Here is a 27,504-nt window from a genome sequence, read left to right on the forward strand (position 1 = left end):
TTCAGCAATAATGTGTGAGTTTTAGTTTTGTTCTTGTTATGGTTGGGCCATAACCAGTCTAAACCGATTGTGTGTGCGTGTTGAGGAAAAGGGGGGGGGGGGGGGTGTGGTGTGGTGTGTGTGATATATGAATTTGTATCAGGGTCAGCTCATAAAAATTATACATTGTATTTTCACGTGCATGTCTATTATTCTTGTTTTTTTATACATCGCTGGTTCTCATTTGAGATGGCTGCCTTGTCTGTGTGTATGAAAAGACAGAGAAAAGCAAGGTCACCAAATGCGTGTTAAGTTTGAAACATTGTTACCAAATTATTAACCTATCTGTCCAGTTTCATTCTATGTGCGAAGACAATATTGAAAACCCAAAAGGAAATGTCACACAAAATGATCATTATCAGTCATTACTTGAAGGGTCATCCGCCATATGTGAATGGTTTTACCAGTACATAAAACATTCAGTAGTTTCGTACTCAATTAAATTAGTAAGTTCGTTTTAGAAATTATGTACAATGAAGTAGTACATGTACTTCACATTAAAGTACTTAAAATCAAAAGTTTAAGAAAAAAATGCAACAAAGGTTTAAACGGCATGACAGTCGTGATGCACTATGCAACTTATCACATTCGTACAGGTGACAAAATTGTAGTAAAATATACAGACAGTTAAAAAGGAAAGAGCCAGTATGTTCTTTAGATATACCTTCCTTCTCATCGACACTATTGTGTAAACCAGTCTGCAGATATGTTCAAGCTTTTACAAAGGATATAAGAGCATCATTCCACTTGGACACATACAAATCTGCAACAGCATGTCTGCTTCTTGCGCAGAGTGGATATATTTAGTTGAACCAGTTTTTGACTCACATGCGAAGCAAAAGTGAGTCTATGTACTCACCCGAGTCGTCCGTCCGTCCGTACGGACGTCCGGAAAACTTTAACGTTGGATATTTCTTGGACACTATTCAGTCTATCAGTACCAAATTTGGCAAGATGGTGTATGATGACAAGGCCCCAAAAAACATACATAGCATCTTGACCTTGCTTCAAGGTCAAGGTCGCAGGGGCCATAAATGTTGCCTAAAAAACAGCTATTTTTCCCATTTTCTCTGAAGTTTTTGAGATTGAATACCTCACCTACATATGATATATAGGGCAAAGTAAGCCCCATCTTTTGATACCAGTTTGGTTTACCTTGCTTCAAGGTCAAGGTCACAGGAGCTCTTCAAAGTTGGATTGTATACATATTTTGAAGTGACCTTGACCCTGAACTATGGAAGATAACTGTTTCAAACTTAAAAATTATGTGGGGCACATGTTATGCTTTCATCATGAGACACATTTGGTCACATATGATCAAGGTCAAGGTCACTTTGACCCTTATGAAATGTGACCAAAATAAGATAGTGAACCACTAAAAGTGACCATATCTCATGGTAGAAAGAGCCAATAAGCACCATTGTACTTCCTATGTCTTGAATTAACAGCTTTGTGTTGCATGATCTTGGATGACCTTGACCTTGGGTCAAGGTCACATGTATTTTGGTAGGAAAAATGTGTAAAGCAGTTCTTAGTGTATGATGTCATTGCTAGGTTTAGTTACCCTAAAGGTCGAGGTCAAGCATGTGAGTCGTATGGGCTTTGCCCTTCTTGTTTTGTTTGTTTGTTTGCTTGCCCAGCCGACCATGAAGGGCCATATCAGGGTGGTGCTGCTTTGACATTTAACGTGCGCCACACACAAGACAGAAGTCGCAGCACAGGCTTCATGTCTCACCCAGTCACATTATTCTGACACCGGACCAACCAGTCCTAGCACTAACCCCATAATGCCAGATGCCAGGCGGAGCAGCCACAAAAATGCCAATTTTAAAGTCTTAGGTATGACCCGGCCGGGGTTCGAACCCACGACCTCCCGATCACGGGGCGGACGCCTTACCACTAGGTGAACCGTACCGGTAGTTGAACCAGTTTAACAGATTGATAAAAAGTTACAAATTGAATTCTGCAAGGACGTTTTTACTCTATGTAGGAAGCAGCCAGGCTGTAGAGTGTTTGTACCGGGGTATGTGTCCAAGTGGAACGATGCTCTTTTCAGTATAGGGGTGGGCTGATCTATGGCGATTAAAATAAAAAGGTCTACATGAAAAGGAAGGTGCATGTATCTCTAAATGAGGAATCCAAAATACCTTGCTGAACATTTGCATTAGAATAGTTACTCGGATAGTGGTGTAAATATCAGTAAAAACTGATGCAAGCATTTTCCTTAAAAATTGAATGACAAGAATGTTAACTGTACCACAATCTTTCCTCTGATTCAGTTACAGTGTTTGACCTAAGCGGCTCTAAATAAGCACTCTTTCTTAAAGGAAATGCTGACATATTTAGATTGTGTGAGCTTTTTCCATTGCTGAGAAGGGCCGTTCATGAGTAGAAGTCTTCATCTCTGGGTGTGTCAACGTGCTAAATTCTCTGCTTATGAAGTATGAAATCACCCTTTTTTACTACTCACTTGTAGAAATGACCTGCACTCTTCAACATGTTACTTTGAGATACTGAGGAAAGTGAGATAAGGGATTGTTTGTTTTTTCATCTGATAACTCTGGTAACTGTAATCCCTGTGACCATGTGGTTTTGTCTCATCAAGTGCGCTTTTTGTGTTGCAGAATACATCGTGAAGACCACCAGACACACAGACGACAGATGTCAGGGGGTGGTGGTGAGTAGTTCTTCATCCAATATACAGTAGACTCCCACTATGTCGCGGTCTTCCGGGTCCAAAGATTTGAGATGGCGATATATCCGATTCGCAAAACTTTATTATTTTTTTATGTTTAATTTCTCGGTTTTTACATGTGAACAAGAATTTGAATTGAATGAATACTTTTTTGGTGTTGTATGAGAGGCCGGGGTGTCAGTTGGGACATGTCTGTCTTCTGTTAGTTCTAGTTGGAGTTGATATGCACCAGTTGTCCCCCCCCCCCCGCCCTCTCTCTCTCTCTCCCTCTCTCTCAGTCTTGTCACCTCGTTCAACTGTACTATTCTTGTTCTAAATAAGCAGAAACGGGTGCCTAGGTGTCGGTTTGTAGCTGTAGAAACACCTGACCAGAGCAATTAAATGGACAAGTCCTAAATCGGCATGCATAACTGCACAGCCGACAATAAACGATGGTCAACCACTAACCATGCTGCCTAAAGGGTGTCATGTTTGACTGATGTGCGATGAGGTGTGAAGTTTGAGGTGTGCTATACAAGTCAACAAGAGAAAACGTGCTTCTCCACAAAGCAAATCCGGAACGGCAGACACATAACAAAAAAAAAGTTGTTTTTTTCAAGGTTGGTCTTGTTTTTTTGGGGGGTCCAAGAGGTCGTTGCGATATAGCCGAATTCGGGATTTAGTGGACCGCGATTTAGTGGAAGTCCCCTGTACTTATATAGCATCCTAGTGGTGGTGTATCAATTTTAATTGGCATGTATTTCCTTCTACAAAAAAACCCACCTGTGTGATTCATAAATACGTGCAGTAAGTTTACCAAGAAGATAGTGGAATCTAGAGATAAACAAAGAAAGAGGGAAACAAGTCGCGTGAAGCGATATTAGTCAAGATCAACACCACAAATCAATCATCGTCGAGACTACATTCAAATAGTCACGGCTAACCATACCGAAGACCAAGACGGCTTACGCTCGCCGCCGCGAAGCACACGTCCGTAGTACTTACTGAACCTATTTTCTTTCATTCTGAGCACATTTTTTGAGTAAACATGATATATCTATATATTTTTGAATTCAGGAGAAGATAAGGAATACAATGCAATCAATTTTAAATATGTTTGCGAAAAATCGATTTCAATGACAACTTTAATGTGCAAACTCATTAATTAATTTTTAAGCCTCTAACCTGAAATGCAATACCAAAGTCCGGGCTTCGTCGAAGATTACTTGACCAAAATTTCAACCAATTTGGTTGAAAAATAAAAGCGTGACAGTGCGGCCTCAACTTTTACAAAAAGCCGGATATGACGTCATCAGAGACATTTATTAAAAAAAAAGAAAAAATTGTCTCAGGATATCATACCCAGGAACTCTCATGTCAAGTTTTATGAAGATCGGTCCAGAAGAATCTCTGAATCGCTCTATACAGACACACACATCTATATATATATATACGACTTGTGTCTGTCTGTGTGTCTGTGTCTTCGCGATGCACGGCCAAAGTTCTCAATGGATCTGCTTCAAATTTGGTGGGCTTATTCACAGAGACCCCGGACACAACCTGATCGATGAGATATTTCAACACGTGCTCTCAGCGCGCAGCGCTGAACCGATTTTGGTTCCACCTCAGCTACCCGGGCCCCCATACCGACACACCAAAGCCGCTACACCACATCACAACGCCAAAGTTCTCGGTGGATCTTTTTCAAATTTGGACACCGTATTCAGCTACACCCCGGACACAATATCATCGATGAGATATTTCAACACGTGCTCTCAGCGCGCAGCGCTGAACCGATTTTGGTTTTTGTGTTCATTTCACCATTACAAGTAACTCTTCCTTATCTTCTCCAGGTTTTCAGCGTTTACCTCCCTTCCTTCGTATGGTGCACTATAGTATCTTCGGATATTCCCGGCGTTCTGTTACTATTTTTAGAAGGTCACCGCAGTGTCCAGAACGTAAATTGGACCCGTAAATTATCCTCACTGTAAAAGTGCAAAGGTCGAATCAATTTATAGCCACGCGAAAAATACACTGTCATCTATCTCTCTATATATACGGCTTCTCTGTGTTTGTGTGTGTGTGTGTGTGTGTGTCTCTCTCTATGTGGGCAACACCTGTGGATTGTTCAGTTCTGTTTGTGATGTGGTCTGGCGGCTTTTGTGTATTTGTATGTACTGGCCTTCCTTTGAGAAGCCATAACAGATCAAAAGGGCTTAGAGATAAGCTCTAAATTGCTCAATCCTGTTTGAGTGGAGTTCGCCTCCAAAGGTGATTAACACGGTTACATTCGTCGACAAGGATGGGACTCGATATGGTCAGGAATGGCATTATGGCCACTGAATCATTTTCGTGCTGTTCCCATTCCACGAATCTGGGAGGGACCTAAGCTTGGCGGGTCCATTGTTCGGACCCGGCAAAGCCGGCGTACGGCTCTAAGTATTTCATCCCGGCGAAGCCGGCTACCCGGCGAAGCGGGTACTCCTCTAGTACACACATACACGCATTATAAATATAAAATATAAAATTGGTTCACTTTTATTTCATTTTATATTTGTTTGTGGTGACAAGAAAGCTCCTTTGTTTGCTGGAAATACTTCAGATCTGTTCTGTAAAGTCTGTTAGGAAAACAGAACTTTCCGTTTTTGAGCACATATATATTAAAAGAATAACATGCAACAGCATTCTGAATTCATCATGGCTTTCAGATTCTTGGAGAGTATGATGTCTTGGCAGCTTCCGGTGTGTGACCTTTTGCAATGCTCAGGTGTATGTCAGCAGATACTGTAGTGTACTATGTCTCAGATAACCCAGGATTATGAGATGTTATACTCTGGTGAAGGATGGTTCAGATGCTTCAGATATATGAAATTTCAGATGCTTCAGATATTTCAGATGTATGAAGTTTCAGGTATATGGCATTTCAGATGTGACAGGTGTACAATGTTTCAGATGCTTCACGTTTGTCCCAGATTGATTTGTATTGTCTCAAATACATGAGTTGTTGATGTAAAACTCAATCCTATTTCAGGAATGTACGAGCCTACACCCGCCAGCATGGGCCCACCGAAACCTCAGGCTGCCCCTCCTGCTCCTCCCACGCCAGCCACTCCTGCGGCACCAGCCGCTCCCCCGGCCCCTCCCGCCCCTGCTGCCCCTCCCGCACCCCCAGCTCCCCCTCCCCCACCGTCAGGTGGGGCACCCCCACCTGCAGCCCCCCCTCCCCCTCCAGCTTCGGTGGGCGGCCCTTCTTGTGCAAACACTGGTGGACTGGCTGCCGCCTTGCAGGGTGCTAAGCTGAGGCGTACAGATAAGGTAGATGACATTTTTGTAATACAGTGGAAACCCACTTTGAAGACCCGTTTATTTTTAAGACTTCTTGGTAGGTTATTCATTAGTGTTCTCCTGTTTATGTACAAGTGCAAATTATATTGTATGCAAACAAAATAACAGGCAGCTGTGTGACCTTCACCAGGAAGTTGGTGACAATGTATCAGCTGTTCCCAGCAAGTGCGTGTTTGACTTTTGAAGTGTGTTCCTAGCGGCAGCCTGGCACTCTGTTGACAATGCAGTGGTACCTGCCATGTACTCTGATGAGGGGACACCTGCCATGAAAGGACACATGCTGTCCCTTCGTCCATTATCTTGACCAAAGTACACCTGTCATGACAGGCCACCTGCAAATTAGGGACACTTGTGGCTGGTCCCGAGAGTGTCCTTTCATTGCAGACGTAACTATAGTTCTGTTGTGTGGAGGGACTTTTGATTTTTTTGGCCCATCTGCTCTGGCATTCTGACACAAGCTGTGATGAAAGTTGTAACTTCCTGCAGCTTTTTCAGTATTGTTTCCGTGAGTGCAGGCTATATTATCAGAAAGTCAGCAGTTTCCCTCTGTAGAAGAGGGGATATTACTATTAGAGCAGCTGTCTGTTTATGTATGTGTGAAGAGGACTGTGTCTGTGTGCACCCAGTGTTCTGAATACTCTGAAAAATGAATTTAAACTGATGTTCATGTGTTGATTCCTACATCAGTAGAGAGTTGAGGTTCCAGTGAACTCCTGGGCCCAACACTGACACTTTGAGATACTATTACTGTTCTCCTACAACAGTTCTGTGTCATGCGTCTCCTGGGCAGGGGAAAAGTCTGTTGTTCGTGTTCATCTGGCTCTGTCTCTGTGTACCAACACGAAAGGGGAGTCTTGTATATTTCTCTGAGAAATCATTCCTCTGTGTACCAACATGAATATTGAGAGAAACAAGAAAATTGCATTTTTGTGTATGTAACGAACCCTGCGGGAGTGGACATTTGAGAATTTACTTAGCTTTGCTGCCGAGTACTGACCATTGGAGAATATACTTTGAGTTGCTTTGAGAATCCACTGAGCATTGCTGCCCAGTACTGACCATTGGAGAATGTCCTTTGGGTTTCTTATTCTCCACTGACTATTGGAGAATGTCCTTTGGGTTTCTTTGAGAATCCACTGAGCTTTGCTGCCGAGTACTGACCATCGGAGAATGTTCTTTTTGTCTCTTTGAGAATCCACTGAGCCTTGCTGCTGAGTACTGACCATTGGAGAATGTTCTTTTGGTCTCTTTGAGAATCCACTGAGCTTTGCTGCTGAGTACTGACCATTGGAGAATGTTCTTTTGGTCTCTTTGAGAATCCACTGAGCTTTGCTGCCGAGTACTGACCATTGGAGAATGTACTTGGGGTTTCTTTGAGAATCTACTGAGCTTTGCTGCCGAGTACTGACCATTGGAGTATGTACTTTGGGTTTCTTTGAAAATACACTGACCATTGCAGAATGTCCTTTGGGTTTCTTTGAGAATCCACTTAGCTTTGCTGCCCAGTACTGACCATTGGTGAATGTCCTTTCCGTCTCTCTGAGAATCTACTGACCACAGGAGAATGTCCTTTGACTTTCAGGTGGAAGAGTCCCTGCCCATGCCTATGCCCAGTCCAGGGCCGTCAGACACGGGGACCATCGGGCGCAGCAGCAGCACTGGTGGGGCGGGCGGCATGGGAGATATGATGAGTGAGATGCAGAAGAAACTCGCTGCTCGTCGAGCTAAGGCGGAAAATGCAGGACAGGTAAGGCTGACATGCATTTCCAAATAAGTTGGAGAGAGTGGGTGTGCATGTATGTATGCCGGGGGGAGGGGGGGGGGGGGGGGGGGAGGAGGAGGATATAATGTGTGGGATGGAGTCTGAACATTGTCATTTCTATTCTTTCAGAGTTCGATGAGAAAATTGTGATGAAACTGAAAGTGCTTAAAATGTGGAGTTAAAGATAAGAAAGAAAGGAAGTTATTAATTTTTTAGAGTGAAATGATCTTTTTCACACCAACATTGTTCTGGTAAAAGTTTTCAGAATATTATTGCCTTTTTTAATACATGTACTAAAGTTCAATACAGTGAAAACGGCCAGAGACAGAAACAGTTCAAGGACAGAGTGAAAAAATCTGTTAGTATTCATGTGCAGTACTGAATCATACTTAATAGGAGGATGCTTTTTTGACTCACATGCGAAGCAAAAGTGAGTCTATGTACTCACCCGAGTCGTCCGTCCGTCCGTCCGTCCGTCCGTCCGTCCGGACGTCCGTCCGTCCGGCCGTCCGGAAAACTTTAACGTTGGATATTTCTTGGACACTATTCAGTCTATCAGTACCAAATTTGGCAAGATGGTGTATGATGACAAGGCCCCAAAAAACATACATAGCATCTTCACCTTGCTTCAAGGTCAAGGTCGCAGGGGCCATAAATGTTGTCTAAAAAACAGCTATTTTTCACATTTTTCCCATTTTCTCTGAAGTTTTTGAGATTGAATACCTCACCTATATATGATATATAGGGCAAAGTAAGCCCCATCTTTTGATACCAGTTTGGTTTACCTTGCTTCAAGGTCAAGGTCACAGGAGCTCTTCAAAGTTGGATTGTATACATATTTTGAAGTGACCTTGACCCTGAACTATGGAAGATAACTGTTTCAAACTTAAAAATTATGTGGGGCACATGTTATGCTTTCATCATGAGACACATTTGGTCACATATGATCAAGGTCAAGGTCACTTTGACCCTTATGAAATGTGACCAAAATAAGGTAGTGAACCACTAAAAGTGACCATATCTCATGGTAGAAAGAGCCAATAAGCACCATTGTACTTCCTATGTCTTGAATTAACAGCTTTGTGTTGCATGACCTTGGATGACCTTGACCCTGGGTCAAGGTCACATGTATTTTGGTAGGAAAAATGTGTAAAGCATGTGAGTCGTATGGGCTTTGCCCTTCTTGTTTCTAACAAGTGTTTGTATGGACAAAACACTTCCTCCTTTCTGGGTTTTTTTTTTTTTTTTTGGTCAGAGGAATGTATAAACAAAGTACAGTTTTCCTTTCTTGTTATTTTGAGAAAGATTGTATGAGAGTGCACAATGATATACATCATTTTACTTCTTTGTAGAGGAGAAGGAATATTTTACACTGTATTCAAATACGATACACGATGTCTAATCTAATGTTCAATCTTTATATGTCCCTCTGCAATATCGTTCTGTAATTGTGAGGCAGGCCTTAAGGCAAATTTCTGTTTTGTAAAGGCAGACAGTTAAGTACTTGTTCTTGTTTGTCTACTCCATGACATCCCCCAAAACAAACAGTGTGACAGTAAATTACTTCCTGCTTTTAGACCTGACTGACTGTTGATATTCCAGGATTCAGACCCCCAGTCAGCGGGCCCGCCTCCCCCGGCGGAAGTGCGACGGCCGTGGGAGAAACAGAGCACCCCCAGTCCAGCTCAGGTTAATGGATCACAGTCACAGTCTCCCAAGCTTGTTAGAAAGTGAGATTATTTTCATTTATTTATACTTACGGGATGCTGTTTGTGGCTTTTGTGAAAAATGTGACAATTTCATGTATGTATACACTTTGTGGATGAGACCTGTTATTTGGTATCTATATATATATACGACTAGTGTCTGTCTGTCTGTTCGCGATGCACGGCCAAAGTTCTCGGTGGATCTTTTTCAAATTTGGACACCGTATTCAGCTACACCCCGGACACAACCTCATTCAGCTGTGCGCGCTAAACGGATTTTTTTGTTGTTTTGTTGTCGGGATCCACTACCAGTAACTCTTCCTTATCTTCTCCAGTGTTTTCAGCCGCGATTATCTCCCTTCCTCCGTGTGGCGTCAATCCATATTCCCGTTACTACGTTACTATTTTTAGAAGGTCACTGCACGTTACTATTTTTAGAAGGTCTCCAGTGTTTTGTGCGTTTATCTCCTTTCCTTCGTGCGCCGGCAAAGCTGGCGTACACCCGGCAAAGCCGGGTCCCAGGCGCAGCCTGGTATTCGGCTCTACTTCTTCCCGGCGAAGCCGGTACCCGGCGAAGCGGGTAATCATCTAGTATATATATATACTAGAGAAATATCCGGCTTTGCCGGGGTGAATCGCGAGACAGAGACAGACAGCGTGGCGGTTCACCACAATCACCTTTGAAGGCGAAGTCCTCTCAAACGGGATTGAGAATTTTAGAGCTTATTTCTAAGCCCTATATTATCTGTTATGGCTTCTCAAATGCCAGAACATACAGACAGACAAAAGCCGCCCGACCCCATCACAAACAGAACTCTACAATCCACAGGTGTTGCCTCCACACACACACACACACACACACACACACACACGCACGCAAAACCCCCAAAGTGGGTTCCTAGCCGATAGTGCACTTGGACTACAACGGCACTGCGCGCAGTGTCTTTGTAGTGCGCTTGCACTACAACCGCACTGACTGCAGTATCCGCTCCGGCATGGACGAATTTGACACTAAAAAAGGCATAAAATTTGACCTATTTCGTAGCCTATAGGGGACGGAATTTTGACGGAAAGAGTGTCATCATCTTGAATATGGCATTCTTTCCGTTAAAAAAAAAAGTTTTTATTTTTTTATTTTACGGAAAGAATGTCATTTTGAACATGGTTATGACATTCTTTCCGTCAAAAAAGACGTTTAAACAACTGGGTTTCAAAATTTGGAACCCACTTGTCAAATTGCCCCAGTTGGTACTGTGTGAAACATATACATAAACCCGGTTGGTGGGTTTTGCATGCTCACACACACACACACACACACACACACACACATACACACACACACACACACACACACACATAGATGACAGTGGATTTTTCGATAAATAGATTCGACCTTTGCACTTTTACAGTGATGACAACTTACGGGTACATGCAAGGAAAGCCCACAACTTCTAAGGCGAACAACTCTGCAGAGTCTGCTGTGAAGGGCGACGGTAGTCTCCCTGTCACACTCGACCCCCTTTGAACGAACTTTGTCCCCAAAGTTCTGAACCATGGACCCGCCAAGCTTTGGTCCCTCCCAGGTGGAATGGGAACAGCACGAAAATGATTCAGTGGCCTGAACATTTCATGTCGAGTCCCATCGCTGTCGACGACGCCAAATGTAATCGAGTGCCAAAACACCACAATCACCTTTGAAGGCGAAGTCCACTCAAACGGGATTGAGAATAACTGTTATGGCTTCTCGAAGGAAGGCCTGAACATACAGACACACCAAAGCCGCCAGACCACATCACAAACAGAACTCTACAATCCACAGGTGTTGCCCACACAAACACACACACACACAGAGAAGCCGTATATATATATGTATATCTATATCTATAAATATATAGAGATAGATGGCAGTGTATTTTTCGCGTGGCTATAAATTGATTCGACCTTTTCACTTTTACACTAAGGACAACTTGCGGGTGCAAGGAAAGCGTTCTGGACAGTGCAGTGACATTCTAAAAGTAGTAACGGGAATATGGATTGACGCCACACGAAGGAAGGGAGATAAATGCTGAAAACACTGGAGAAGATGAGGAAGAGTTACTGGGAGTGGATCCAGAGAAAAACCAAAATCGGTTCAGCGCTGCGCGCTGAGAGCACGTGTTGAAATATCTCATCGATGAGGTTGTGTCCGGGATGTAGCTGAATATGGCCTCCAAATTTGAAAAAGATCGATCGAGAACTTTGGCCGTGCATCGCGGACACACACACACACACACACACACACACACAGACACAAGTCGTCCCCAGACAGACACAAGTCGTCCCCAAGGACAATGATATATATATATTATACGTTATTTGCGTGTTTGACCAAAATATGACATTTTACACAGATCGAGACAGTCATTGTTCTCCGAGACCGCGATAGCGGTCGAGGTGAACAATGACTGTCTCGATCTGTGTAAAATGTCATATTTTGGTCAAAAACGCAAATAACATTTATGTATCGATCGAATTCCTTTCAGGTACTATGACTTTGTTGTTGTTTTGACGATTGAACGAGCCCGGGCACACACACACATGCAATCAAACACATAAGCTTCATATTTGGGCGTTTCAGGTTGACCGAAACTTCAAAGGAACTACAAAACACACGTCATGTACTGACTTTGTTGTTGTTTTGACATTGAACAGCACACACACATGCAATCAAACACATGACGTGTGTTTTGTAGTTCCTTTAAAGTTTCGGTCAACCTGAAACACCCAATTATAAAGTTTTGTAGGCCTCTGACGTCACATGACTCAAAGAAGGGAAATCCAATCTCCAATCGATACATATATCATTGTCCTTGGGGAATTCCCTCTTCGAAATTCGGGCTGCTATCCCAGGGATAGCTTGCGGCCACAGAATCATAGTACCCAATTTGTCCCCCCTGTATGCATGTATTCGTGCTTTCCAAGGCCTGAGACTTTTGCTGTGACCTTTGAATCTTTATCATGCACATGCGTGCATTCGAGGATGATCAGTAACCGAGGAGAGTCTGCACCAAGTTGACTCTGAGGAAACCCACGCCCATAGCGACAACTGGTTTCAAAGCCAGCGCCGCTACCGACTGAGCTATCTCCCCATTGCTGTGGCTTTTGTGGAAAAGAGGGAAGATTACATGGTTCAGTGGGTTGAATGGAGGTTTGATGTGATGCTTAATTAGAGGAGAGGACTGGGGATGCTGTGATATGCAGATTTATCTTTGTTATAGAGCAGCATAGTCGGCTAAAGGGGGGGGGGGGGGGGGCTGGTAGCTCAGTTGGTAGAGCACTGGACTTGTGATACGAGGGTCACGGGTTCGAATCCGGGCCGGGCCGGGCACGTGTAAACATATGTGCAAACTCAGAGACGGTATCCATGTTCCACCCGCATGTTAACACTCAGGCACGTAAAATACCTCGGTCATTCTGCCATAAGTGCAGGTGGCTGATTACACCTAAACACGCACACACATGGGTAGCGCGACTCTGTTGCTGCTAGCTTTCCACTTTGAGGAAGTGACCCAAATTTTCCCTGTGATGGGACAATAAAGTTATGAAAATGAAAAGGAAGTTGCCAACCTACTGTGAAGTTAAGGGGTAAGGGTGGAGGGGCTTTTGGGATGGGTTAGAGTTGTCTCTGCTATCTAGTACAGGGAAAGTACGAAACTTTCCAGACCACTTCATACACATTCGCTTAATTGTATGATTGTGCAGCCAATGTGTTGAATCAAAAAAGTATGCGTTGGTGACCAAGGCCTCGGCCTCAGATCAACACTGCCAAAGTATCACTGATAATACATTTGTACCTGTAGAGTAACAACTTCTCTTTCTTTCTGCAGACGAAATCCATCCTTGACAGGGCAGGAGGCAGTCGGTCCAGTGAACGGAGGAGGTGACCTTGAAAGCTTGAAACAGGAAATTCTCACAGAAATGCGTCGAGAAATGGGCCGCATGAAAGTGGAGATTATTGATGGTGGGTGATTGAGGCTTTGAGCATGATGTTGGCAGCAAAGATGGTTACAGTTTACCACAGCATTTTGTTGTTGTTGTAAAAAAAAGATATTGCCTTACGAGTGTAAGCATAGTAATCACACTTTGGTTCTGCTAAGGCCAAAACATATATATATGAGGCTTTGCCAAAAGGTGCTGGGGGGGTGCTTGGACATTTGTGACAAACTAAACCTTTTCAGTTGATTTTTTTTGGTGTTTTAAGTGATACATTAGTCTTTGATGAACACATTTGTGTAATAAAAGAATGGTTTGTGCATTTGGGAAATGTGTACGGTTTGATAATATGCCATAAAACGCCAATTTTGAGAAAAGCCACATGTGCAACAAAACTGACCACAGAAGCCATTAATATCATTTCATACAACTGGTAATGATTTATTTCTAGTAAACAGACCCTGCAGAAGCATTATCAGTCTTTAAAAGTACATTTGGAGCCAAATCTTGAATGCAGTGTCACGTAATGTCGCAAAACGCTCAAACATCATAAAAGTCAAAACTGATACTTTCTGCTAAGTAACCACAAGAAGTATAAACCCTAAAATAAAATATAACACTTCAACAGAAACACTGACACATGTTAAAAATATCCCTAAAAGTTGTTACAGTTTGCTCAAACTAGTTAAACATGTTGTTGTAGGTGTCACGTGTTACAAAAATATTGATGGACATGAAAATATTCATAATATTTGAAATAACAACCAGAATGTTATACATACACTAACTTTTCATTTACAATCTAAAGATTAGGTTATTTATGGAATATGAAAACAGAAACAATAGCAAAACATGTTAAAAGCAAGTCATAACAGCATTCTACGTGTCACATGTTACACTGTGTGAGTGGACATGAAATTATTCAAAATGTTATAAATGACAACTGTGATATTAAATAGACCTTTAGGATACATTCATATTTTGAAGATTAGGTAATTATGGAACATCAAAGCACCACAAAAAAAGTAACATCATGTTCAAAACAGGTCAAATCTGCGTTCTACCTGTCACGTGTTACATGGAGTCAGTGGACATGAAATCAATGAAAATGTCAAAAATAACTACAATATTCAAACAGACATTTAGAATACAGTTTTAACCTAATGTCTATGTACATCTGGAACAAGGTTCTCAATCAAATCGAATTTTTTTAATTAGTTGTACGTAAAATCCTAGCAAAATCCAAATTTAAAAAAAAAAAACTTTGATTTTTTTTTATGTTGGGGAGGGGGGGGGGGGTGGTGTTAAAACAATCTCATGAAAATATTCCTTCCCCCTGCTAACCCAAAAGCATTTTTTCAGCTTTGGCTACAATATTTACAAGGACATATATGTCTCCTCCTAAATCGTTGCACGGATATGAACGTATCCTCCTGAATCGTAACACGGATATTAACAAAAACAGAGGATCGAATTTTTCTTCAATCAAATTTGCCTCCAAAAGTAGCAAGCAGTTGTATATAGGTTACACAATATGCAAGATAATCAGAACTCGGAGTGTGTAAGCTATTTATCCCATTACTCCGACGTTTTCATTAAAAACACTTACTTTTTCCACTAAAACCTGCCCGTGCCTGTTTTCAGCTTGCCAAAAGCCTCCGCAGTCGAAATTCATGTCAATGAATTCATGCGCATAGCTAGTTCCCATTTGTCAGCATAATGGACGGCGTCATTCGACTTGTATGTAGACATTCAGTCATTCAAATTGCTTATAAAAAGGTCTGCTATCTGCTTTTACATTTTGAAAGTCATTTTAAAATATCCTTGTGTATCATGTATATGACATCGACTTTCGTTATACTCAATTCGGCATACCGGGTTTATATTTTTACCAGAATTGCGCACGATAATGGCAGCGCAACAAATTCAGTTCGGGCCGTGCTGGTTTGATCGTTGACCCAAGTCAGTTTGCATGCAGTGTTACTGTTTGTCAGTCGGGGATAGAAATGTTGGCTGTCATCGCGCTGTTATGTTTTGGTTTTCACACGTGGATCACTTACATATTCAGTCGGTCGGGTTTTGTGTGTGTGTGTGTGTGTGTGTGTGTGTGTGTGTGTGTGTGTGTGTGTGTGTGTGTGTGTGTGTGTGTGTGTGTGTGTGTGGCCGCCCTTCGTGGTCGGCTGGGCGTTAAGCAAACAAACAAACAAACTCTCTCTCTCTCTCTCATTCTCTCTCTCTCTCTTTCTCTCTCTCACTCTCTCTCTCTCTCTCTCTCTCTCTTTCTTTCTTTCTTTCTTTCTCTCTCTCTCTCTCTCTCTCTCTCTCTCTCTCTCTCTCTCTCTCTCTCTCTCTATCTCTCTCTCTCTCTCTCTTCAGGAACCGACAAGGAATAAGATGAAAGTGTTTTTAAATTGATTTCGAAAATTTAATTTTGATAATAATTTTTATATTTTTAATTTTCTGAGCTTGTTTTTAATCCAAATATAACATATTTATATGTTTTTGGAATCAGAAAATAATGGAGAATAAGATGAACGTAAATGTGTATCGTTTTATAAAAACTTTTTTTTTTTTTTTACAATTTTCAGAGTTTTAATGACCAAAGTCATAAATTAATTTTTAAGCCACCACGCTGAAATGCAATACCGAAGTCCGGGCTTCGTCGAATATTACTTGACCAAAATTTCAACCAATTTGGTTGAAAAATGAGAGCGTGACAGTGCCGCCTCAACTTTCACGAAAAGCCGGATATGACGTCATCAAAGACATTTATAAGAAAAAATGAAGAAAAAAAGTCTGGGGATATCATACCCAGGAACTATCAAGTCAAATTTCATAAAGATCGGTCCAGTAGTTTAGTCTGAATCGCTCTACACACACACACACACACACACACACACACACACACACACGCACACACCACGACCCTCGTCTCGATTCCCCCCTATACGTTAAAACATTTAGTCAAAACTTGACTAATTGTAAAAAGTAGTCCATCTGTAAACTCTGAATATGCAGATGACCTCCATAAATTATTCAATTGTACTCTGAAATCAAAGACAATGACCAATGACAGTTGAGATCGAAACTCGGTTGTGATGGGATATCCATAGGATATCCATATGGTTGTGATGGAATATTCAGAATAATCACCTCCTCAGCTAACAGAGATAAAGAGGCAGGTCATGGGATAATATAAGCTAATTCAATTCGTCGGGAGAAGAATTATGGGCAAGTGTCAAACATTAGATCTACAAAGTGTCAAACGTTACGTATAGATCTACACCTTACCCTGAACAGACAGTACAATATTTTCTCAACTTTACGGCTCGTCGTCTCCATGATTTTAATCGAATCGGTGACCGGAAACGCCAAAGAAGCAAAGCTAGTGGTTTCCACGCTTTTGAAAAAAATACTCGCGAAACTTCTTTGTGAAAATTGCAAAAATAACAAAATGTGTCAAACGTTACTTTCGGACATTAAACTCCATCGATTCTTTTTAGCTGCTAGATACAATAACTTCGCAAATTCTGACTCAAATGCAACACACTGCTTTTATTTCCTCGAACACGAAACTATCGTTTTCATCCAAAATGGCGGCCATTCAAAGCACCAAGACCGGCGAAAATCGAATCTGTAAACAAGTTGGTCTGCGGACATGAGGCCTTCGAAAATAACCGGGTATTTACTGGGCGAGGTTTTCGGTAAATTCTGGTTCTAATTACGATTGTTGCACATTCTACTAAGAGTTGCATGCTTAGACTGTATGAAATACGCTGATTAAAACCGATAAAGTGATGCAGACCATGAAAAATCGAAAATTTCCCGAGGACACCAAAATGTCCAAAATTTTTCGGGGCCGTTTCTGGTGTATGTTTAAAACATTTTATTTTTTATTTAACATTCACAACAACAACAGGCTTCAAAACATTAAAAAAAGCATTCATCAAACTCCCTTTTTCAAAGCACAATACATGTAAACATGTTGGGGTAATCCAGTTAATTACACTTGCTTTCCAAAAATACATGGGTCCGAAATGGCACCTTTTGGCAAAGGCTCATATATAACATCAGAAATTGTGAAAGAAACAATTAAAAGTCAGCAGAGACTTTCTTCCGAGATTTGTTAATATGAGTTATTTCTAATATGCTGACTGTTAGCAAATGATAACAGGCATGTCGAGAAAAAAGATATCAAGCATGAGCCTTTTAGGCGAATGCTGATATCGTTTGTGAGACATGACTGTTATCATTTGCTAACAGTCCGCATATTAGAAATAACGGTTTTATTACCGTTTAATTCGACCAAAACAAATTTCGAAGCAACCCCGCGAATTAGACAGAACAGCCAAAATTGGAACTTGAGCGCTCCTACCTGATTATGCCTGTCAGTCAAAGAATTCTCGTGACCTGGGTCAGCCAATCAGAGTAATACTCCTGACGTGATGAATATTCACAGATCAAATGCGTTTGACACACAACAATCTCACAAGATAAACCATGTTCAACATGCGTTTCGGTTGCTTCGCTTTTCTTGTTGAATAGAGAGCGACAGATTTAGAACCGACTCAAGACGGATGGGAAATGACGTAAAGATACATTTGACGTAACGCGAGTGACGCAATTTCACTTGATTTTCCGAGCTTAGGTCATTTAGATTTCAAGTGAGCGGGTCGGCATTTCACACTCAGAGGATGGGCGGTACCTTGCTGTTCCGTAAAGCACCCACCGACAAAACTCGCTTATCGGTATTTTTGTAGATAAAGAGAGTATTATCTGACAGCATTTGAAGTGTCATTCTGTAGAATAAATCACGCTGATATTGTTGATTTAAATTTTTAATTTGTTTTGTCAATTTTTAGCTTGATAAACAAAAAGGGTCCCTGCCTGACCGTTATAACATTTAACAGGTCACCTAGAATCCGTCCTGATTGGTCAAAAAGCCATATGGGGCACTGAATTAGTAATAAAATCTCTTAGCAGAGAAAGAGAGAGAAATAAGTATCCCTTCACAGACAGCCTATTGGGAGCTTCAGACCCTCCTCAAGGGGGACCGAGAGTTACAGAGCAAAGTCCCTTTGTGGGGGACGCAACTTTCACGGTGACCACATTATAAAACATCAAAAATTGTGAAAGAAACAATTGAAAGTCGGCAGAGACTTTCATCCGAGATTTGTTAAAATCTCTTAGCAGAGAAAGAGAGAGAAATAAGTATCCCTTCACAGACAGCCTATTGGGAGCATCAGACCCTCCTCAAGGGGGACCGAGAGTTACAGAGCAAAGTCCCTTTGTGGGGGACGCAACTTTCACGGTGACCACATTATAAAACATCAAAAATTGTGAAAGAAACAATTGAAAGTCAGCAGAGACTTTCTTCCAAGATGTGTTAAAATCTCTCAGCAGAGAAAGAGAGAGAAATAGGTATCCCTTCACAGACAGCCTATTGGGAGCTTCAGACCCTCCTCAAGGGGGACCTTATATATATGCTGTTAGACCTGCCCTGGCAACCACCTCTTGATAGAATACCAAGCAAAAGACACGAAGGGGTAATATTTTAAGTTCCTTCTGACTTTCCAAATAGTTCATGTTGCTGTAAAGAATGTTATTTATGTTTTTGTCTGATCTCAAATTATGTATTTGATGAAGTAGGATTACCAAAATTAGTGATCATCCAGAAAGTATTCTGCTCAAATCTGTGTTAGCTTTGCTTTTGTTTGTGTCTCATACTAGAAAACACAGGTTTAGAATAGATGGAAACACTTTTGTATTTGCTTCTTGGTGGTACAGTAGTACTCCCCCTTAACGACCCCCCGGTTTACGACCACCCCCTTTTTACGACTGATTTTTCTACCACGGATGCGTTCTACTATATAATGAACCCCCAGTGAACGACTCACCCCAAAACGCGACTTACGACCGAGCTTTTGGGGATGAATTACGACTTTCGCGCATTTTCAGTCGAGCAGACGAAAACACAACATGGCGGCTCTCGTGCAACTACCGTGAGAAAGAAAAAAACCCGAAATCTCGCACGCGCGAGATCCTAATACATCCGGTTTTCCTCTGTACGCTATCTTGTCACGACGACTTGTTGACAAACGAAGATTCGCGAAAGAAAGAGAAAAGCGCCGACTCTTGAGTAGAGAGCTAATAAAGTAATCGCTAATCGAGCGAAATGGCAATCCGCGGCGACTTCCTTAGGAGTCGGGAAGACGCAAATCCTGTGTATCGTCAATGATAAGGACTCAGTGTTATCGAGATGGCGAGAAGGACAGTGAAGCGAAAGTACGCAAAGAGAGGTGCCTGTGCTAAAACCTCAACGATCGTGTATGGGACAAGTTTAGCGATGCAAGGCGAAGAAACATTCATGTGAGCGGAAAGATAATTCGGGAGAAAAGTCGTTATGCTTTCTATCGAGTTAGGACATTCGGATTTTACTGGTTGCGCCACAATGTCAAATGTGCTTCACTCAGCGGGGAGCGAGCATTACGCCATGAGTAAATTTTCTTTGAAATTTGAGTTAAAGTTGTTCTGCTGTAATGTGTTTGGGTGTGTGTGTGTGTGTGTGTTGATATGACAGTAAACTGCAACTGTGTGTTTGTGTGTAAACATGACAGTACATAACAGTACGTACACTGCAACCAAATTCATGACCGCCCGGGCCAAAAACTCAAACCCCCATTTTAAGACCCCCCCTTTTTACGACCTAATTTTCAAGGTTTTTCCAAAGTCGTAAATAGGGGGTTCTACTGTACAGTCGAACCTTCTCTGGCGATCACCTCTCCATGACAACCTTCTGCCCAAAACAGCAATCTTAAAGGATCCCCAACAAGGGTTTTGTTGATGTATATAATCCACCTTTCCATAGCAACCAGCTGTTTATAATGACACATTTTGGTTGATCCTTTGGGTGGTTGTTATAGACAGGGTTGACCATATTTTATTTTCGCTCAAATGTCTTGTTTGTGTTGCAGCTATACGACAGGAGCTAGGCCACAGATAACTTGGGATTGTGGCTTCCTGAAGGCACAGACTTCAAGTTCAAGAAGGCTCAACAGGAGGACATCACCCGGTTCTAAAAAGAGACATAAGAGCAACTTCTTCCAGCTGACAGAGAAAAAGAGAGTCGGAGCATTTATTCACGACATGGAGCGATCATCACATCTGAACTGCTACCCCCTGGTTCTTCACGGTCTCACACACACGCGCATGCATACACATGCACGCACATTATGCATGTCTGTGTGCTCACACACGCATACACGTATGCACACACCTGCAGCACTATTGGTTTTGCTCTGTTGTTATTGAGACTTGACGTTAAGTATGTAGTACATGTATCTATTAGCTGAGAGCTAGGCTGGTCACCAGGGTGCTAAGATACTTCATTGAAGTAATTCCCACGCAGCTGGTCTCTGAGGTTGCTAATATATGCAGAAATGTACCGTACCAATTACCATTAAAAGAGTAAGGGAATCAGAATTATGATGGTTTTGTATGGGGATAGGTAGAGTAGATTTTGTTTTGTGTGTTCTGCCTTGGAGGTGTTGATAAACCGAGGTACATGGAGTGTGTAAAGCTCTTTTGTGGAACTCCAGGTGAAAACATTTGACACTTTGACGTTATAGCCAGTGAGAGCAGGGATGAGGTGTGTCTCGCTGAGTTACTGACAAGGAAGTAGAAATAGTAAAAAATAGAAGTAGAAATGAGAAAAAAAATGTTCATTGGTGCATGTGGCCATGCGTGAAGCTTGAATTCTAGCGATTTGCAGGCAGTGTGCTGGAAGAAAATAAAGATCTGAACCAAGAGAGGGTCATGACAAATTCATGATACAGAGCTTTCCCAAAACTTTTCAGCCAGAGTTTACATTACAGAGGTACCTGCGATCTAAGGCCCTTCCAATGACAGGACACCTCACAGGAAAGGACACCTCCTGTTGCCACCTGCAATGTATGGCTTGTGTCCTTTCATTGCAGGTACCACTGTACCTGCATTCTTCCATTTGTTTTCATCTGGAAGGATTCATCTCTGGTAATTCGGAAATCTTTTGCGTGTGACTTTTAGCAGAAAGAACGATAACCTATTTTACATCTGCAGGCTTGGTTCAGTAGCTTTTAGAAGACAGATAAATACTAAATATTTGTCACATCTGCATTGAAACGATAACCAGGCCTTGCTTGCTTGTCAGTAGTGGGTGCAAGTTTGTTTGGCCATAAAGTACCCATGAGGTGTGCGCCTGTTGTGCAAAACTTTCTCCAAACATTGGCCATCTCACAAAGATGCAAGCAACTAGAGCCAGCCTTGCTTGCTTGTCAGTAGTGGATGCAAGTTTGTTTGGCCATAAAGTACCCATGAGGTGTGCGCCTGTTGTGCAAAACTTTCTCCAAACATTGGCCATCTCACAAAGATGCAAGCAACTAGAGCCAGCCTTGCTTGCTTGTCAGTAGTGGGTGCAAGTTTGTTTGGCCATAAAGTACCCATGAGGTGTGCGCCTGTTGTGCAAAACTTTCTCCAAACATTGGTCATCTCACAAAGATGCAAGCAACTAGAGCCAGCCTTGCTTGCTTGTCAGTAGTGGATGCAAGTTTGTTTGGCCATAAAGTACCCATGAGGTGTGCGCCTGTTGTGCAAAACTTTCTCCAAACATTGGCCATCTCACAAAGATGCAAGCAACTAGAGCCAGCCTTGCTTGCTTGTCAGTAGTGGGTGCAAGTTTGTTTGGCCATAAAGTACCCATGAGGTGTGCGCCTGTTGTGCAAAACTTTCTCCAAACATTGGCCATCTCACAAAGATGCAAGCAACTAGAGCCAGGTTTGTTTAGTGTGATCATTCATTGAAAATGATAAATGACATACTTCCTGCCAAAGAGGAAAGAAACTGAAAGAGTGTACATCATTCACCTTGTCGCTGTTGGGTGTTGAAAATGTAAGGCAAGATTTAGCATGCCAGCAGAATGGTGTGAATAGAGAATGCAGGAGTACAAATTAACCAGCAGCAAGAAGATCTGACTCTACATGTTGATAATTCCTCCCCAGGTTAGTAGAGTTAATCATGTTGATCGTAGTTCTCAGTCTTATAGGCAATGTAGTACAAACAAACAAAATTAAGAGACTGTGCAAATGTTAACTACATGTAGTAGATTGAGTATGCTTTTGTTTGCACCAATGTTTAGGTACACAAACAGAAATGCAAAAAAATTCCTCATCAAGAATGAGACAATTGTGTTTTTTTTAAATTATTATCATTATTATTAATTGATTTCAGGTTCACCATTATTCATGTTCACATTTTGTCAGTGTGTACATATACTTGAGATTAATTGTGCCCTAGAAGAACAAAGATTTAAAGTTGTATTTTGCTTTGAATGAACAATGGTGTTTTTATCATGAAGTATCATTTCTGAGTCTTTATAAACATTGAGATGCTGATTATGAAAAGAAATACAAGATATGCTAATCATGTCATAAAGGCTATCCATACCATTACCAGCTTAAATAGTGTCTTCTTCAGAATTGTCTACCTTCCAATCAGATGTCATGTTTTATTTGGGATCAAAGTGTTTTTGAGCTTTCGGGTTTATTTTAATTTGACCAAGGTTTTCCTTTTTCTGTTTATTTAAAAAAAAAATGTATACAGTTTGCTACAGATCGACTATGAAATTTTGAAGTGTTCATGATGACAGTAGTACATGTATTGGAATTATAAGGTCAGCTAGTCTCTCTTTTAAGTTGAGTTGAGATGATAAGTTGCAGCTGTTTCCAGTTTCAGCATAAAAGAGAGTGAGCGAGTGAGTGAATGAACAGTGTGTGTGTGTATGAATGAATGCAATGTGCGTGTGCAGTGTGGGTGTGTTAGCTCATGTCTGTGTGTTCATGTAATGTTGTATGAATGGAAACTTGGTAGCTTCTTTATTCATCTTTTCACTGATCTTGCATTAAGGGTGGAACTGCTATCTTGTACTCTGTTGCAACAAAGCAATGTGTTTTTCTGATTTTCATCAACAGCGAGATGGATATAACGTGATCTGAACTGTGTTGGAACACTTGCTAAAAAGGGTCTATTTTCTGTCTCAATTATTCCTGAAGATTATTGTAATAACCAGTACTTTTTATACCTTGAAGGCATTTGTTGACATCTTTGGGAATGCTTTTGAAAAGTTCAGGTCTTTTTGTAACTTTTTGTTTATTGTATGTCCTGTTTAGGTGGCCCAGGTGTCAAGCTTTTCAAAATCAAACGAACTTTTCATGTTTGCACACCTTGTGTTTGAGAAGAGGTGGTACTTTCCTTTTTGATTATATTTAGTATGCATGACTGAGGCTGTGTATAGCACATAATGTACATATATAATAAGGCGCGTGATGCATTTACCAATTTTGGTTTGATTTTTCTGCTTAGCGTTTTTCATTTCCAGGTAGTTTAAGCAGGTGATTTTAAAGTAGAATAAATATTGTGTAACATAGTGAAATTTACAATGATTGATAACACATAGTTCGCTGTATTCGACAGATTATTTAGATTGAATAGACTTTTTTTGTTTTGAGAAATGTACTTTTGCATCAAGAGTTCATCAGGATTACTATACACTTTGATTGATTCAAATGGGAAGAAGACCATGGATGTGTTTTGATGAATGCATTTTTGTTTTAATTTGCGTATTTTCAAGTATTACACTTGATGACTTGTGTTTGTATGCTTTTTGGTTTATATTAAGACCAATTGCTGTTCATTTATTTTTAGATTTGTTTTTTTGCGATTGCTGATTGTTGCTCAATGTGAGATCTCTTCCTGTCATTATTTCTCTTTCTCAATGTCTCTTTCTTTTTATATCTCTCTGCCATGCTTTCTTTTCAACTTTTTTTTTCTCTCTGCACATAACCAGTCAAAGAAATGCATTCGCGTGTGATAGCTTTACAATAAAGTCTTAACACAAATAGAAGTATCGGCCGCTTTTTCTGTTTTGTTGCTCAACTGGTGTGCATTGTTCATTCGTTTGTTTATGGTTTTCCTAGTCCTTGTTGAATGCTTTGTATTATAGCCATTTGTGCATTCATGAGTTTGGGTATTGGCTTGGTGGGCACGTGCACTAAATGTACCGAATCCAGTTGCAGTGTTCTCACAGGGTGCGTGTGGTTCACATCTGTTACCAGGTTTCTCATGCCAATGCGGTGATTTTCACAAGAAGTTTAGGATTTCTGTAACCATAACAGACCTGGGAACTCTAAAAATGTGTGCAGTAGTTTGTGCTCAGAAATACAACCAGTACATTATGGGTGGTTGAAATTAGCGAAAAAGATCCTAGAATAGTTTTGTTTCCTTTTGTTTTATTTCTGTTGCTACACTACAGGTGAAATTTATCGATGTTGAGCACACTCATTTTCTTCAAAGTACACAAAGATTTTGGGGAGAGAGGACTGGAAGAAGAATGACTGAAGCTTCATGAATAATGAGCAGGAGGAGATCAAATCAGATATTCCTTCTGGTATGCTCTTTTATCTGTCATTCGGACTGGGTGGCCGAGTGGTAACGCACTTGCGCTCGGAAGCGAGAGGTTGCGAGTTCGACCCTGGGTCAGGGCATTCGCAATTTTCTCCCCCCTTTCCTAACCTAGGTGGTGGGTTCAAGTGCTAGTCTTTCGGATGAGACGAAAAACCGAGGTCCCTTCGTGTACACTACATTGGGGTGTGCACGTTAAAGATCCCACGATTGACAAAAGGGTCTTTCCTGGCAAAATTGTATTGGCATAGATAAAAAATGTCCACCAAAATACCCGTGTGACTTGGAATAATAGGCCGTGAAAAGTAGGATATGCGCCGAAATGGCTGCGATCTGCTGGTCGATGTGAATGCGTGATGTATTGTGTAAAAAATTCCAGATCACACGGTATAATTAGATCCCTGCGCCTTGAGTCCAAGTCTGAAGATACGCGCGCGATATAAGACTTCATATATAACATTCGAAAATATGTTGTCAAAAGCAATGTTTCTTCTTTTGATTCCCCCACTGAGTAACCCAACACCTGGTTTGGAATACTGTTACGGGATTTGGGAGTATGAACAAACCACATGCAAACATGCAGTTCTGTACGGTGCAATGTAAGTGCAAATGCGTTGCAGGGAGAAAGGCTGGAATAGCTATACGATGTGATTTGCTAATATATAACGGTGATTTTAAATGTTTTTGTTATATGAGCTGGCTTCTGTGTTGTGTGCATGATTCTGTGTTGGGTACAGTCTGGTCTGTTTTGCTTGTGCTTCAAAGTCTTTTGGATTGTACTTGGTAGAAGGAGATACTGTTTATTTGAAACTATTCAAAGACCTTTTTTATTTTTATTTGTTACTGTTCATTCATCCATTTCATCTATGCTTGCATTGTCCAAAGTATTAACCTGTACATAAATCCCCCCCTCTTTCATCAGTTCTAAATCAAAGAGTGTAGCATCAAATTCTTTAATCTTTCTTTGTGATGTTTGCACACACACTGTAAAAATTGAGCGTAAATGAACTTGTGCGTGTTTTACGAACACTTAAACTTCTTGCCCATTGATTCATAAACTGGCCAAAATACACAGACCCTAATTAATCTTGCTTTGCTCATCCCTTTCCATTGCAAGCAGGATTTTATTTTTTTCTCTGTATGATACACTGAAAAATCCTAACATGCCAATAATTATCGCTTTTGCTAAGTTCAAGCCTGGTATAGATTTGAGTACATTTTGTTAGGACGAATTTTTGCTTCTTTTTTTGTTCCTGCCACTTTGCTTTGAGGATAATTTTCTGACAGAGAAACTGTACAGCTGATTTGTTTCATTTTGCACAAAAAATGCTGACGCTGCTCAGTTTTAGTTCAACTTTGTTCTTCCAAGGTTTCACCAACGTACATGCATGGGTGCAACTCTGCCGGCTGCCGGTTTTATCGGCTGCCGATGTTTTTGTTCCAGGAGAGTTTTTTTTTGGCATTTTAAATACTAAAAAAGCTTGGACCCCAACTTTTGCCCAGGGTTCGTACAGAGTCCTTGAACCCTGGAAAACTCCTTGAAAATTGGAAAACCTTTTCCAGGCCTTGAAAAGTGCTTGAAAATAGAGTTTTGTTAAATAGTCATTGAAAAGTACTTGATTTTTCCAAATTGTTGCCTAGTGCTCGGCAAAGGTACTCTGAGTACTTGGAGGCAGAGAAAGAGAAGAAGAAGAACGAGACACATGTGCAAAAAAGAAAGGCTGACATGGATGAGATTCAGACTCTCCAAGCAAAGAAAAGAAAGATCGAAGATTGTGCGGCTGACCTGCTCAAAAGCGCAGATGCTTTTGCAGAAAAGGCTGAACACACACAGAACTTCAACGTCATAGCAAAGTCAAATGCATTAATTTGGGGAAAATCATGTCCTTGAAAAGCATTTATTTGGTCCTGGAAATGTCCTTGAAAACTCCTTGAATTGTATCAGCTCTGCCCTGCAGGAACCCTGCTTTGCCGGTTTTTGGAATTTTCCAGGTTGCACCCATGTACATGTCATCCCATTGAAATTCATCCACCTCCCTTCACAAACACACTTTATCTTTTGTTTTAAAAAGTTTCTTGACCCTTTTCCCCCTCAAGTAAAGATTTCGCTCAGCATCTTACTTTACCCACTTTGGTTTTTTAAAATTCGACCCCAACCACTCTTTAACAGGTGGAAAAAATGTGACAGTGGAGCGCATCCCTAATTTGACGTGCCAGTTGTACTTTGTGCCCAAGATCCTTCTACCACCCCTGTCCCCCCCCCTCTCTTATTTATCCACACACAAGCACTGTAATGAATTATACAGAAATATTACCACCACCAATTTTTCAATACATGTTAACGTTGTCATGGGTTGTCCTGCAAGATTGTACTTCTAGTACATTGTCGATGCAATGTATGCCATTGTGTATTTGTACTTTAATCATTCATAATAAAATCTGTGTATTAGAAAATCAAGCGAGTGACTGGTTTGCCTGTGACACCGATAGACTTGACCATGCTCTCGGTCACA

General features: G+C 41.2%; 1 protein-coding gene across 2 annotated transcripts in view; it reads left to right on the forward strand.

The window, feature by feature from the left end:
* Positions 1-27,449, forward strand: part of LOC138953542 (vasodilator-stimulated phosphoprotein-like) — a 40,466-nt gene extending 13,017 nt beyond the window's left edge. For both annotated transcript variants that reach the window (XM_070325381.1, XM_070325382.1), the window contains exons 5-10: positions 2,664-2,716; positions 5,745-6,028; positions 7,641-7,805; positions 9,423-9,550; positions 13,393-13,526; positions 20,473-27,449. In XM_070325381.1, the coding sequence (XP_070181482.1) occupies positions 2,664-2,716; positions 5,745-6,028; positions 7,641-7,805; positions 9,423-9,550; positions 13,393-13,526; positions 20,473-20,501 (793 nt within the window). In that variant the 3' untranslated portion in view covers positions 20,502-27,449. The remainder of the gene's footprint in view (positions 1-2,663; positions 2,717-5,744; positions 6,029-7,640; positions 7,806-9,422; positions 9,551-13,392; positions 13,527-20,472) is intronic.
* The last annotated feature ends 55 nt before the right edge of the window (positions 27,450-27,504 follow it).

Source organism: Littorina saxatilis, linkage group LG17 (assembly GCF_037325665.1).
Source record: "Littorina saxatilis isolate snail1 linkage group LG17, US_GU_Lsax_2.0, whole genome shotgun sequence".
Taxonomy (NCBI): domain Eukaryota; kingdom Metazoa; phylum Mollusca; class Gastropoda; order Littorinimorpha; family Littorinidae; genus Littorina; species Littorina saxatilis.